At 43.0% G+C, this 13,783-nt stretch overlaps 1 protein-coding gene across 1 annotated transcript in view; it reads left to right on the top strand.

Annotated features, from left to right (window-relative positions):
- Positions 1–13,230, top strand: part of Lrmda (leucine rich melanocyte differentiation associated) — a gene marked incomplete at its 3' end in the record, with an annotated part of 791,991 nt that extends 778,761 nt beyond the window's left edge. The window contains exon 6 of the mRNA XM_050126940.1: positions 13,140–13,230. Within this exon, the coding sequence (XP_049982897.1) occupies positions 13,140–13,230 (91 nt within the window). The remainder of the gene's footprint in view (positions 1–13,139) is intronic.
- Between the last annotated feature and the right edge of the window lie 553 nt (positions 13,231–13,783).

The raw sequence follows: 13,783 nt of genomic DNA, 5'->3' as shown, positions 1-13,783 counted from the left end.
CTCAAAAAAAAAAAAAAGAAAAGAAAGAAAAGTTGGAACTGGCAAGACAGCGGTGCCATCAATTATACTCCGTCATCTTTAATAAGGGAAATTTATCAGATGTCCTTTTGGAGAATCTGTAAGTGCTCAGTCTTCTCTGCCCCAATTTAGAATGATCTGGAAACAAAAATGGTGGTAGCAGAGAAGCCAAGATTTCAGCTGCCTTGCGGGACTTGTCCCCTGGTGCTCCAGGCTCAAGAGAGTTGTGTTTTGTTTTCCTCCTCTGGCACAGTTCTTGCCGTCTTTCCTGGGCCTTATGCCTTGTTTCAGGAGTGCCCGCCCCACTCCACGGGCTCTGAGCTGCTTGGTCTGCGATGCAGCCCCTACCCCACAGCTGTCACAATAATTTGAGGAGTGATATTCATAAACCTCCAATAGAAAAATAATTTGAAAATGTGCCTTCTGGTGAGATCCATCAAATTTAAGGTCACATTTTTGGTTAAAAGGCAGACACTGATGCTATTCATTAAACTGAAAAATGGCTTGTTTCCCACTAACACTGAAATAAACTCTGGGCGAATGTGTAGTCGCGCTGGCATGTGCTCACAGAGGAAGCCAAGGGGAAAGGCTGCTCTGTTTGGTTTGGACATGTGAAGTCAACAGAGTTTTAGGCCTTCCTTAAAGCAGCGACTTGAGAAGATCGGTGGAAACAAATGTGAACAATTACAAGTTCATTTGCCTTATTTAGAGATCTGTGGGTTTCAGATTGTAAATCCGCTTGTTTGTTTTCAGTACTGACTGATACCTATGAGCAAGGACTCGGGCATGGTGTAGCATGAGTCTCCTGCTGTCTTGGGCGTGTGTTTTGAGGAGTGCCACGAACCACAGTACTTGATTAACTCAGCAATACACACGTCATGCACATATCCTTTCTAGAGTCATAGAACACAGCAAACATGACAACTGATTTGGGCTGTTCTGTTTGTCCTGATAGTCACTGTCCCTTAACCATTCAGACACGGACATCAAGCAAAGATCCCTTGTACCTTAGTCAATATTTTAAAGAAAACATTTTGGCCTGGCTATTTTTGATTGTACCCAGATCTGAGTCATGTAGGATGTCCATGGAGTGGGCAGGGTACTTGGAGCACGCCACGTAACCTCTTGAGAGCCTCTCTCACTTCCCTCCTCCCCCCTTGGCCCTGTTTATTCCCCAGTCAGTTTGCTTCCTTCCACTTCCGTATCATCTGTACCTGTATGACTGCACCTGTAGAAGCTTTGTGATCCACATGTGAGGGATAACATACCGTATCTGTTTTTCTGAGGCTGGCCACTTCAGCTGCAGCCATTTGCCCACCAATGGTCTAACTTCCTTCTGTTTGATGGCTTTCAAAGTCCCATTGTGTGTGTGCTCCATGTTTTCTTTCTCTGTTCCTTTGCTGTGGGGCAGCTGGGCTGTCTTCCTAACCTAGCTACCATGAGTAGTGCAACAGCAAGCGTTGGTGTGTAAGGATCTGTAGTATAAGTTTGAAAGAGTTGCATTGATTTATGTATGTTGCTGGGTATGTGTGGCTGCTCATGAATGTGTCTGTACATGGTCTGTGGTGTATATGTGGAGGTCAGAAGACAACTTCTGCCATGAGGTTCCCTGTGGATATTGAAGTCAGGTTGTCGGGTTTGGCAGCCAGCACCTATACCCACTAAGCTGATCCCCAGCACCCACGGTACTAAGGTTTTTGATATAGATCTCGCTGTATAGTCAGGACTGGCCTTGAACTTTTTACAAGTCCCTTTCGTCAGTTTACCAACAGTGGGTTTGCAGGAATGAGCTACCACACCTAGTTCTTATTCCTTCACATTTAAATGGAATCCTTAAGATCCCCTCTCAATATTCAGGTTGGATTCAAAATCCAAGGGGAGGACTGGAAAGATGGCTTAGGGGATGAGAACACTGGCTGCTCCTAAAGAGACTCCTCCTTCTTTTCCGGAAGCTCTCTCTGAAGCTTACAACTACCTGCATTCCAGCTCTGAGATTCAAAGCCCTTTTCCTGGGACATATGTGGCATTCACACACACACACACACACACACACACACACACACACACACTCACACACATACATACACACACAAATAGAAAAAAAAATACATCTTTAAAAAAAACAACAACTGAAAGGCCATTTAGGCTGTCCTTATCTTGTTTAGGTTTCTCTTTTGTCTTAATAGCTTTCTTTTATTGTGAGAAATCTGCATTTGCAGGTTTAAATGTATCTCATTTTAAAAACCTCCTAAGGCTCAAGAGAGGCCCAGAGGTTAAGAGCATTTACTGCCCTTGTAGAGGGTCTGAGTTCAGTTCCCAGAATGCACATGGTTCCTCATTCCAACTCCAGGCGATTTGATGCCCTCTTCTGGCCTCTGGAGGTTCCCACTCAGACATGGTGCACACAGACTCATGAAGACACACACATATACAAATAAATACATACATGAATCAATATTTAAAAATAAATTGGTCAAAAGTTTCCTAGTTGTAATAACTTTAATTAAACCTCTAAAGGATGACATCTGAAATATAAATGTGTTTAAATTTCAGAAAATTGACAATCAAACGTTTTCTCTGCCAATACAATGTTCATTTCATACTAATTTACTATCACAATTGTATTTTCCAAGAGAGCTTTTAAGGCGGATCACAATTATTTCATCCAGGGTTCAGCAGGTCGCCTCGTTAAGCTTGCTGAGAATCGGGCCCCTTGTGAGCCCCAGAAATATTCTTGCATTGATCTGCCATTAAAATGGCCCTTCTAAATTATCTCAAGTTTATCAATAGATATAAAAAGCTGAGCAGAATATGTAGGGCAAGAGGACCAGGTCCCCAAATGTCAACTAGAACCAGCTATGGCCAGCACTCAGGATTGCCCTGCCACCTGTTGGCTTTGCTTATGCATAACAGGGCACTGAGGTCGGTTACCCTCTGCGACCTCTGCCCCAGTTCATCACCCCTGAGAGAAAAGTAGAGCCTTTGAGAGTTCTGGCTGCTCCACTTCCGCCATCATTCACTGCCTTGGCCACAAGGCCCTTCTGCAAGGCTGAAAATATATGGCCAAGCGCATTGGGGGGCAGCACCCGCCCTTCCCTTCTTCTGGATTCTTTCGGTTTTCTGTCATAAGGAAACCCAAGAAGATGCGTCCTCAGTGGATTGCATGTGACAGTGTCTGCTTCTATCTCAGGAATCTGAGGCGTGATGGATAAACTGTCAGCCTTGAAGGATGATGTTTTCTCCATATTTCCATTATGAACCGGGCTGTCATCTCCTAATAAATTTTGTGCATTGGTATCAATTTATTTTTTACAAGCAGAGGCCTGATGTATTTGGGAAAGGCTCTGACAGCAGATCTGGCCCAGCTTGACAGTGTTGCCTTCACCTCATTTTGGAAAGCTACTTTGGTTCCAAGGACAGAACTTGACCCTCAGCCCTTGAGAAGAAGGAGAAAAAAAAATATAAAAGCCTCTGTGAGAGGAAGAGAGACCCATGAGGCAAGTTCCTTCTTCTAAGCCAAAATAAATCAAGCCTGGAGGACTACCATGACATAATATTATTTCTACGACAGCCCTGCAAAGCCAGATGGGAAACGCCATTGTTGGTGACTAGCTAGAGATGGCTAAACTGTGGCAGTTACGCAGTACAAGTTTGGCTACCATGTTAGGGGGTCTCACTGGCTTTACTCTCAGAAGGACCCCAGGTGTACATTACTGCTCATTAAATGAGAACTAACGTACACTCACGGAGTAACTGCAGTGCCGGAGGAGAGAAGCTGTGTGGGTCCGTCTCTTAGAAAGCTTTGAGTCTAGTTGTGGGGGCACAGAGTGAGAGAATGAGAAGGAAAACAGTTAGGTTTCACAAGTGGCAGTGAAGATCAGTGCCCTTCTTGGACACTGACCCTTCCATTTTACTAGCCCGGGCAATGGCCACTGCGGGCAAAGTGCCTGGATTTGGGCCTCAGTGCTGGCATTTATGATAACTCAAGAACCTCAGTGAGGTCTTAGTTAAATGTTCTAATTTGGCTCATTTTCAGCTTCCCCATCTATAAAAGCACACTGGGAGTTGGAACTGTCGGGTACTGATGGAGACTGGATGAGTTAATGCTAGAGAATGCTGAGCACAGTCCCAGGCACAGAGTACCCACAAACACTTGCTCTGTCTTGGTCTCCTCCCCCTTCTTCCTCGTGCTCCTTCTTAGAACTAGTTTATCATTTTCTTTTACAGACAATAAAACTATGACTTAAAGAATTTAAGTAAGAAAACCTAAAATCACACAGTCAAATGGCGACATTGAGCAGAGAAAAATGTAGAAGACAGTACACAAGTTTTGGAGCAGTCTAGGGTAGAATTCTTGAAGCTTAATCAGTTGTATTATCATTATTATTATTATTATTGTTATTTTCATTCCTGAGCCATAAAACAACCTCGTGTCTCTATAACTCCAAACATTCTTTCTATGGATAAAAGTTGTGTGTGTATAACGAGATAGCAGTAAATGCTTTGACCTAGGCCTTTGTGTAAAATAATATAAATATCTTATATATCTACATACATTTATAATATGTTAATTTAGCATATATATATATATATATCACACCATTGGTAGAAGTTAGATATATAATATTCTCCTGTAATTTGGTACAGCTACTTGAGTCTCTCCGCTCGCTACTCTGTATGGTTCAGGCCTAACTTTGGTATCTGCTGCCTGTATCTGGGGTTGTAATTGATAACAAGCGGGCCTCTGACAGGGGCCCAGGCTGCTGTTTAGTCCTTTATCTTAATGAGCGCATCACAACTTTACCCATTCATCACCGCCAGCTGCTGCTTTACCACGTTGGGAATGGCTTTTGGATATCAGATGGCTATTTCTTCAGATTTTCTTGTATTATTCATAACTAATGGATATAGATACAGCACCCTATTGTGCTTAATCTGTATCATTAATATTTTCTCCATTGCCTTCTTAAATTCAGGAGAGCAGCAGCCAGTGCATCAAAGCCTGGTCTGCAGCGTTTGCGATTTCTTCCTTCAGATTGTGCCGCCATACCACACCGAGACACCAAAGTGACATCACTAGAGAACTTGGAAGAGAGAGACTGGCATCGGATAGCTACAGCAGGCCCAGATAAATTCAAACACAGAAATAGTAGTAAAATTTCGAGATAGAATTAGGAATGATGAATTTTCCATGTTATTTTTGCTGTTAAGATAATGCATTCAACCGTAGGTAAATGCAAATTTAAGTTTATTTAAACTTAATTTTCCACAGTGGCCCCAAAACATTTGTGGAAACTTACCATTGTCTTTTGTGAGTTGGTAAAGGCTGATTCAAGCAAACCTCTTCATATTATCCTCAAAGGCCAGACAGATCAGAAGTACTCATATACCTTCCCAACATTGTTAATCATTTTCTTTCTAGATAAGATGGCAGTTTTATTTATATATCTCTATATAAAACCTGCTGCCTTTTGCAGGGATTGAGCTGTAGCTCACTATAAATATATTACTTGCTTTCCTATACATGCTAAGTAAATTCAGGAGAGATGTTTTTATAGGTACCTTTTACTGCACAGTGCTGCCATCGAGTCCTGAAAACCAAGATTCAGATTCACTGTACAGTGCTGACTTTGAGCCCTGGAAATCGAGATGAACAGCTTCCAAACTCGTCACATGCCAACTGGGTGCTATTTGATAAACAATCTGTCCCCTCTTTCATCTCAGTCGTCTTACCTATAAAATGGTTACAACAGATGCACTGCATCCCAGGCTATGGAGAGATGACAGAATGTCTATAAAATGCCCCGCCCATAAGTACTGCTCCAGAGATAGGACATGCACACCACCTGATGGTTCCGTTCTGTCTGTGTGCCAGTGTGCCTGTGTTACACTGATGAGATCTGCAGCAAGTGAGAAGGGGCTGCAGTACTGACCACTGCTCCATCTTGCTTCTTTGGATAGCTTATGGCTGGTTCTAAATAGGATGCTCTCCTTTTATTGAAATTGCCCGTCCCAGTAATGAATTCCTTGATAATCCTTCCTCAACACTTTGAGGAGTTGCCTTCATGGGTGCTACACGTTAACTTAGTACCTGGCTTCCAGAACTGTGAGCTCCAGCGTTCTGCACGAGAGACTGTAGCAAAAAGCCCAGCGGACAGTGGTAGAGGTGGTAGCCTGTTAACCAGTAGTTGGGGCCCAGACTCTCTGAGGGTTCCCTTGAAGAGAGGGTGTTGGTACAGGCAACAGCTTAGTTTGGGGTCAGACCAAACTTGCTCTCTCTCCCTAGGCTTTACTTGAGAGCCATATAATTTTGGATGGGTTCCCTATTTTATTTGTCTCAGTTTTCAAATTTTTCATAGGAGGTTAATAACAGCACACAATGTGCTCATCAGGAAGCCAAAGAGTTCGAAAACTTAGTGTATGCCGAATAAATACGAGCTCCTGTGTCACACTTGGTCCTCTCGCTTTCTGTGGTCTTCTCCTCTGATTCTTCAAGTACTTCTGCTAAAACGCTTGGCTACAAGTGTGGGGGTGGTAGTTCCATCCCCTAGAGTACACATTTAAACAAACCCGAGCACCATGTCACACACTTGAGGCTCTGTCACTGGGGAGACTGGGCTAGCAGAGCCCTCAGTCTCCCGAGCAGTCAGATCAGCCTCCAAGGTGAGTTCTCAGCGGGTAAACAGTGGTCCTCTCTTCAGAAACCCCTGGATGGTATCTGAGGAACACAGGAGCTTGTTCACTGCCATCTACACATAGTTTGTTTTTCTGTCTCCTTTGTACTTAGAGATTCTTTGTTGTTCATTGTAAGAAAATTTGCAGGGTTTTTTATTACCTAATATTTAGATTTTTTTCACTTTTAACTTCATTTGAATAAGCAGCTGCCAAGCATGTTTTGGAAGCTCCTGCCCTGGAGAGAGAGAAGTTCTTTATGATTCTCAGTCTATGAGTTGATTAAGAAGCAGCTCACAAAAACCCAGAGCCACCATCATTTCTTTCCTTTCGGGATCTTTCCTTCACTCCCTCCTTCCCCATAAATATTTGTGAGCTGCTGTTCCCAGCCAGATGCCCTCTGGGGTTACTGGCAGAACTAGGACCCCTGTAGATCAGATAGAATCAAATGGAATGCTTCGGGCTGTTAGCTTCAAAGGGCTTCCACTCCCCAGAGAGGCCTTGGCCACAATCCCCTTCTACCTCCTTTCTGCCCACACCGGCCTGAAGGCTCTCCTCACCCTCTCAGCTAGGTGCCCAGTTTCTGCCAGGCTCTTCCCTCCCTCTTGGTTTTGCAGTCATGGATTAAATCTCATCCCTACTTAATTGTTTCTCCATTCCTTCTCTTGACTTCTGTCTTTGGTATGACATAACTATTCCTGATCTCCAAACAGTCAATGATTCCAATCCCATCTCTTCATCCCTGACATTGAATGCCTTGCTTCATGCTAGAAGGCACAATGGTACCCTTGTAAGCAGGGCTGGGAACTTCAGCCTTCAGGATGGTTATTCACTGCTGGATTTATTCCTTTGATCTTTCTCTTCCTGTTCTCGCCTGTGTTTGATGAACTACAGTAATAATATACAGCCATGCTTCTCAATCTTCCGAACCTGCAATCTTTTATACAGTTCCTCGTGTTGTGATAACCCCCAACCAGAAAATCATTTTGTTTCTACTTTATAACTGTAATTTTTCTACCATTATGAATCATAATGTAAATATCTGATATTCAGGATATCTGATATGTGATCCCCAAAGGGGCCATGACCCATAGGTTGAGAGCTGGTAAACCACAGTCTTATCTTTGACTGTGAAGTGTTGGACTTAGTCAACCATCATGCCTTGACTTTCTCTTGTTTTCCTGGGAGTAAGTTGTGTGCAAGGACTAAGAGCATATAGTTCACTATAGAAAGTCAGTATAGGTACTTTTGAAAACTTGCCTGTAGGATGGATAAGAAACATGTACGGACACGGTTACAGTTACCCATGTGCAGAGGTCAAGCTGGAGTATTTATGAGAGTCCTGGTAGGAGTTAGTACCTTTTCATGACCCGTATTAATCATGGTGTAATTTTTTGATATGCCAGGAATATAAACGGTGTTCCCCATCTTGTTTTTCTTGACATCCTCAGCACAGGGCTGGCCTCTGGTAGATAGATGATTACTAAATATTTGATAACTAAACGCTCAGTGCTTTTTCTTTTGAGAAGAAAACTAAATGTTTTTAGAGGAGTCAGCTTTCTGCCGTGGTTTCAGGGAATGAATTGTGATCAGAAGTGAAGATTACTTCTACTTGAAAGAGGCTGACAAATTTCCCAGCCCCGGGATCACTTTCTGTGGCTTATGATTTAGGGGTGAGTGAGCACGCCAAAGACCTGCACTTGAGCTGAGTGATGGGGGATGAGTTGTGGAGCTGTGGTCTTCTATGGTATTTTGTGAAAATAGTCAGAGATTTATGGCCATTAAACAACTTTGTAGCTGCCCCTCCTTGTTCTGAAGCTGCAGAATCTCTGCTCCGGTACTCTGCATCCCATTCCCTGTGTGTACCATGATGCTCATGAGTGTCCGCCCTGCGCTGTCATTGTACATGCGCATCGGGAAGGGTCCTGAATATCACACTGTCATTTTCTATGGTCACTGATAGACAGTCTCACCCTGCAAGTCTCTCCTAGAGTGTGCTGGACTTTCACTGAGTCTTTTCCCATAAAATTCTCAAAACTCTAGCCTCCTTCTTCATCAGGATACACTGATGACATGACCGCTCTGTGGTATAGTTAAGGGGGAGATTTGTCCTTTCTGTCAGTGACCAGGGAAATGGGTCCTTTTAGTGGAGGGGAACCTGCCTCACAAGGTCCTGAGAAATGCTGACTTTTGTTTAACTGCCCTGATTTGGGGAAATGGAGTTTCTTTTGGATCTGACACTTCTTGCATGATGGAAATTGCCTTCTGCAAATGTGTTAGCTCCTGCTACCATTACTGATATGATTTTTGAAAATGTTAGTGGCTCTCCATTTTGAATGGGTGAATAGTCAAGAGGCCTCCCTGTGCACTGGAGATCTTTAGCGCGTCTTATGCAAGGCTGGGACAAACATCTCAAGTCTAGAAATCTGGAAAACATTTTTGTCATTACCTGATTTTTGTTTTGTCTTTTCTGTGGGTCATACTCAGTAGTTTTATGAGAAATAAAAATGAGATTTTTTTTTGGTCACAAACACACCCAGAGATGACATTAATCTACATTATAAAAGAACTAGAAAATTACTCGGGGTTGATATTGATAGAAGATGACATGGACTAGACATGGAAGTCTTTGTATTGTTAGTTTTCATGTTTAGCTTTTAAAGATTTCAAAAGTGTGGAAAGGTTTAGACAATAAGAAAACACATAGCCACGATTTAAGATCTGTCATTCCTAATATTTTAATGTATCTATGTCAATTCTGTTCTCTGATCAATAGAAATAACCACGCATTCTTTATTAGCTCCAGTCTAATGACCGTGCCCCTTGGCAGAGGCAAGGACTTTCATGAGTTTTCTCCATATTGCTATAATTTTTAGATTTTTGTAATACAGGAAATCAAATGGGCACATATGCAGGTAAAACCATGCAGTGTTCGTCATTTGGCCACTTGTGTTTTCATGCCACAGAAACTTTTGTCTTATCGGAGGTAAGATATTTAAATCAGGCTTATCGCTCTCGGACGCTAAGTATTAGTCTTTCATAAAAGTATATACTATTACAAGACCCACCTCCATCATATTTGTAGAGGTGTATGTGAAATTTTCTCTAGCTTATGAATTTTATAGTTTTATTCGTGTATGTGCATGTGCGTGTGCACACGTGTGAGCAAGTGGACAGATGTGCACATGTGGAGGTCATAGGACAACCCAGGTATTATCCGCATGGATGCCATCCACCACTCCAAGTCACTCGAGCCAGCAACTCATTCCCCTAGGCAGGGGCGAGAGAACAAGCTTCTTGCCCCTCTATGTGCATTACCATGGGGAAATGAAGCCTAGTGATTCAGTGGCTGATGGAATCACATCCTGCTTTAGCTCCCGTGGCCTTTCAGCAAATTGGATGAAATTCTCTCTCAGTTATTGACTGTTTGGGTCTCCTCTTCTTGGAAAGCCCCAGCATTTCGTTTGCCAGTTGTCTTCAGTGTGCATTTTTGTTGACCGGAGGATATTCTTTATGTATCCCGAGTACTGGTATTTTATTGTAGCCATGGCAAATATCCTCTAACAGGAGATAAAAGTAAAATGTGAAGCTGCAAATCTCTGCCATCGGCACTTAGGAAAACTGGCACGGAATCAAATGTGGGAGAATCTTTACGGTCCCGGAGATTCAGACTTGTCCAGATTTCCTTATGCTTACTGTAGGCATTTCTTCTTAATACATATAAAGGAAAACATTATGTAGATGTGTCCTACTTATTATGCCTCCGTTGCCTCATACTCAAGTTTGTGTTGCCTCAAGTCCAAGGTGAGTTCTATATCCTTTGGCAGATAGTGTGCAAAGTGAAGGAATTTTCTTGTCTGTTTTTTTTCATATGCTAACCTAGATTTTATGAATTGTGTTTCTGAGGCTAAGATGTGGAGAACATGTGTGTGGATCACACTGAAAGGGCCCAGTAGTTTTCGTTCTGATAAAAGCCAAGTTGAAGAACATGCACTTGGAATCTTGATTTGTAGAGTCACTCGGGACACTGAGCTGTATAAATCCCACCAAAAAGCCTAGTTTGCAAAATTGTTGTTTTCCTGGATTCTTTCCCATAAGTTAAGTTTATATTAGATCACAAAAATGGATGGTGAGCAGAAAGTAATTAGGTGCCGGGCATTGAATGGCAGCTACAAGACTCTTGTCCTCCATACAGCTGAAAACAAGTCTCAGTCTCTTTCTCTCAGCTCCAGAGCTCTGATGCCTTGTACAGAGTATTTGCTGAAAGGCAGTGTGTCTTCCCGTTCCTTCTAGGGGAAGCAGCTCATCCCATTATCAACAGCCTAAATTCAAGTAAAAATTCCATAGCACAGCGACATGAAGCTCCTGTTGGGGTGGGAAACCATGTCTTTTTTCTTTCTTTCTAAACATGAACTGCTTCAGAAACACAGGTAAAAACAAGTCTGGGATATCTTGGAGGAAGTGTGCTGGACGTTCTTCATCCTGTAACTTTATCTGTTCTTCAGCAAACACAGAGAGGCCTTCATGTTTAGAACATGGTTACTGTGTTTCAAGTATCATGTTGGCCACGGTAGACCTCAAAGGCCAAACAGAGAGACAAATAGCAAATGTCTCGTCCACACACTTTTAGCATCTAAGTGGTCAGTGGGGTGGAGCGTAGCCAGCCTTTGAGAGTTCTGTCCTCTGTGGCGGTGGCTTTTATCTGGCTGCTTCCAGTATACTTAGGCCAAGCTTTAAACGCCATGTATGTTCACTATGTTTGCCTTTTCACTGGAGTGGACAAGTATTCTCTCAGATCTGATCCCACCGAGGGACAGAGCTTCTAATTTTGCTCTGTTCAGACCTCTCTCTGTAAGTCTGCCCTGAAAGCTGCTTAATCAAACACCTCAAATGTCAGAAATGAAGTTTAAAGGGTTTCCGTGGCAAGCAGGTCTAATCTGCTGCTTAGCTCTGACTGCCGTACAGCAGGTAATCTCTTCGGAGAGAAGGCCCGCTTCTAGCAGGGTAAACACACCTCGGAGAATGGATTTCTTCTTCTGGAAAGAGAAACGAGGAATTAATGAAATTTACTTTTTCACCGAGCTTTTGGAAAGGTTGAAAGCCTAGGATTTCACTCCTAGCAGATGTTCTTTTTCGGATATTAAAAAAAAAGTTGCATTTGATTTAGAAATCTCAGTTAGGTCTAATGGTGGAGCTTTTGTCAAAGTCACCAAGCTCTTCAGAGGATATATTGGTCCTTGGTCCCAGTCCATGTGAGCTCCGAGGCTGTCATCATTTATTGCTAAGGCCATACAGTTCCGGAAAGGGTTAACACTGCAGGCACAAGCTGCCTTACACAGTTTCCCACAGGGTAACTAGCCACAGTTATTAGTTACAGTCAAAGAGTTCCTGATGTACAAATAGAAAAACAAAACAAAGTAACACCATTTTATATGCCATTTTCTTTTGGTAATTTGATTGATTCCCCCCTCCCCCACCATAAATGAGAGCACTGAACTTCCTCACTAAGCATGGGGAAGCCCTGCCCCCTCCAAACATCTTTATCAGTGTCCAGTTTTGCTATTATGAGGCTGTCCTCATGGAGGCTGTATCATGGAGTTCTGCTTTCCGTTAACCTTCTAGTTGCTGATGACTTGTTGAGAACCATCACCATACTGAGTACCCACGTCAAAAATTGAAAATTCAACAAGCTACGAACCCAAACCTTTTCAACACTCACCTGATGTCACAAGCGGAAGCTTCTCCTGGCCCCACAGAACAAAATGCAGGCATAAGAAGTCTGTCACACAGCATGCTTGCAGGCTCTGCGTGGAAGATGTACAAAACAACAAATTATTGCCGTGTCCAAATGTGGGTCTCTTCCGCAGTGTACCTCATTATGTTTTCCCACATATTCCAAACAGTGAAGTATGAGATAGTCTGTAATAAATACTGAATTTGTATTCCCAATTCAAACTCCAGAGGGATTTCTCCAGGGTTGATCTTCTACTTAGTCCACAGCACAAGGCTGCCCCATATATTCTGCTTTCTTCTGTCTCTGTGCCCACCAAGTTCGCGTAAGCCAGTCCTGATTCCCGCGCCTACGCTGCCTCATCCACAGTAGGGCCATAAGAGTCTGTTTACAGCCCAGCACTCACTTTGCCACAATTTCTGGGAGCAAGCCTGGAGCAGACCTGGTCTACAGTGATTCCTGCCTTTTCCCTGGTTTTCCTCCTCTCCTTCCAGCTCTGTATAACAGTGGTGGCCACAGCCAGTCCTCTATCTCAGAGCACCTCAGAATGCTGTGCCCTACTAGCTCAGGCTAACTAGAACCCATCTCAACAGGTAAAGGAAGGTCAAGTGGATCCCATTCCCTCCAGACTCAGATCCCAGGGAAATGAATTAGTAAACAAGGATGTGACACGGTGTTTGGTGTTTCTCCAAGGCAACATTTTGCTTTTATCTTACAGATTTCCAGTGGGGATGATGCTGCCTCTCCAGAGGGACACCACCAGTACACACCCCTGCCTTCTGCATCCAGAGAGCTCACCAGTCACCGAGGTAGGAACTCAGCTTTCTGTTGCTGTCAGTGATTGTAGCCTGCAGACCTGACTGTACAGAACTCTGGAGCTCTGTGATCCTTACTGCACCCGTCCTGTGACAAAAAAGCCCAGGGATTTTTAGGCTCTTGACGGGAAATCTGTACTAACAAGCCTAAAGATTTTAACCCAGAGAAGCAAGGAGGCGTAAACCCATGGTATAATTTTGGAACCCCCTGTTAAACAGAAAGATTATAGTATTTAACAATTACTTAGAAGACCATTCCACACAGTCATAGGAATGGAGCGATGTGGGAACTGAGTAGTATTTGTTAAAATAACAATGTGTGGAAATGTAAGAGGTGAAATATGTAATTTCAAAGAGGGTGAACTCTAGATTACAGCTCCAGAAACTTCATTTTGCCTGGCAGCTTCAGAAAGAACCTTGATTTCTGCTGGCTTCTCTGGTCCTGGAAACATAATTTGATTTGTTTGATTCTTCTAGTATTGGAATCCTTTGGCCATTTTGGAGATGTTAAGTTTCAAAAGCAAGCAGAATGCTGACATAGAAATAT

The sequence above is a fragment of the Alexandromys fortis genome, unplaced genomic scaffold (assembly GCF_014885135.2).
Source record: "Alexandromys fortis isolate MF-2015 unplaced genomic scaffold, M_Fortis_MF-2015_v1.1 scaffold_273, whole genome shotgun sequence".
NCBI lineage: Eukaryota > Metazoa > Chordata > Mammalia > Rodentia > Cricetidae > Alexandromys > Alexandromys fortis.
This window is presented reverse-complemented; position numbering and strand designations above follow the sequence as displayed.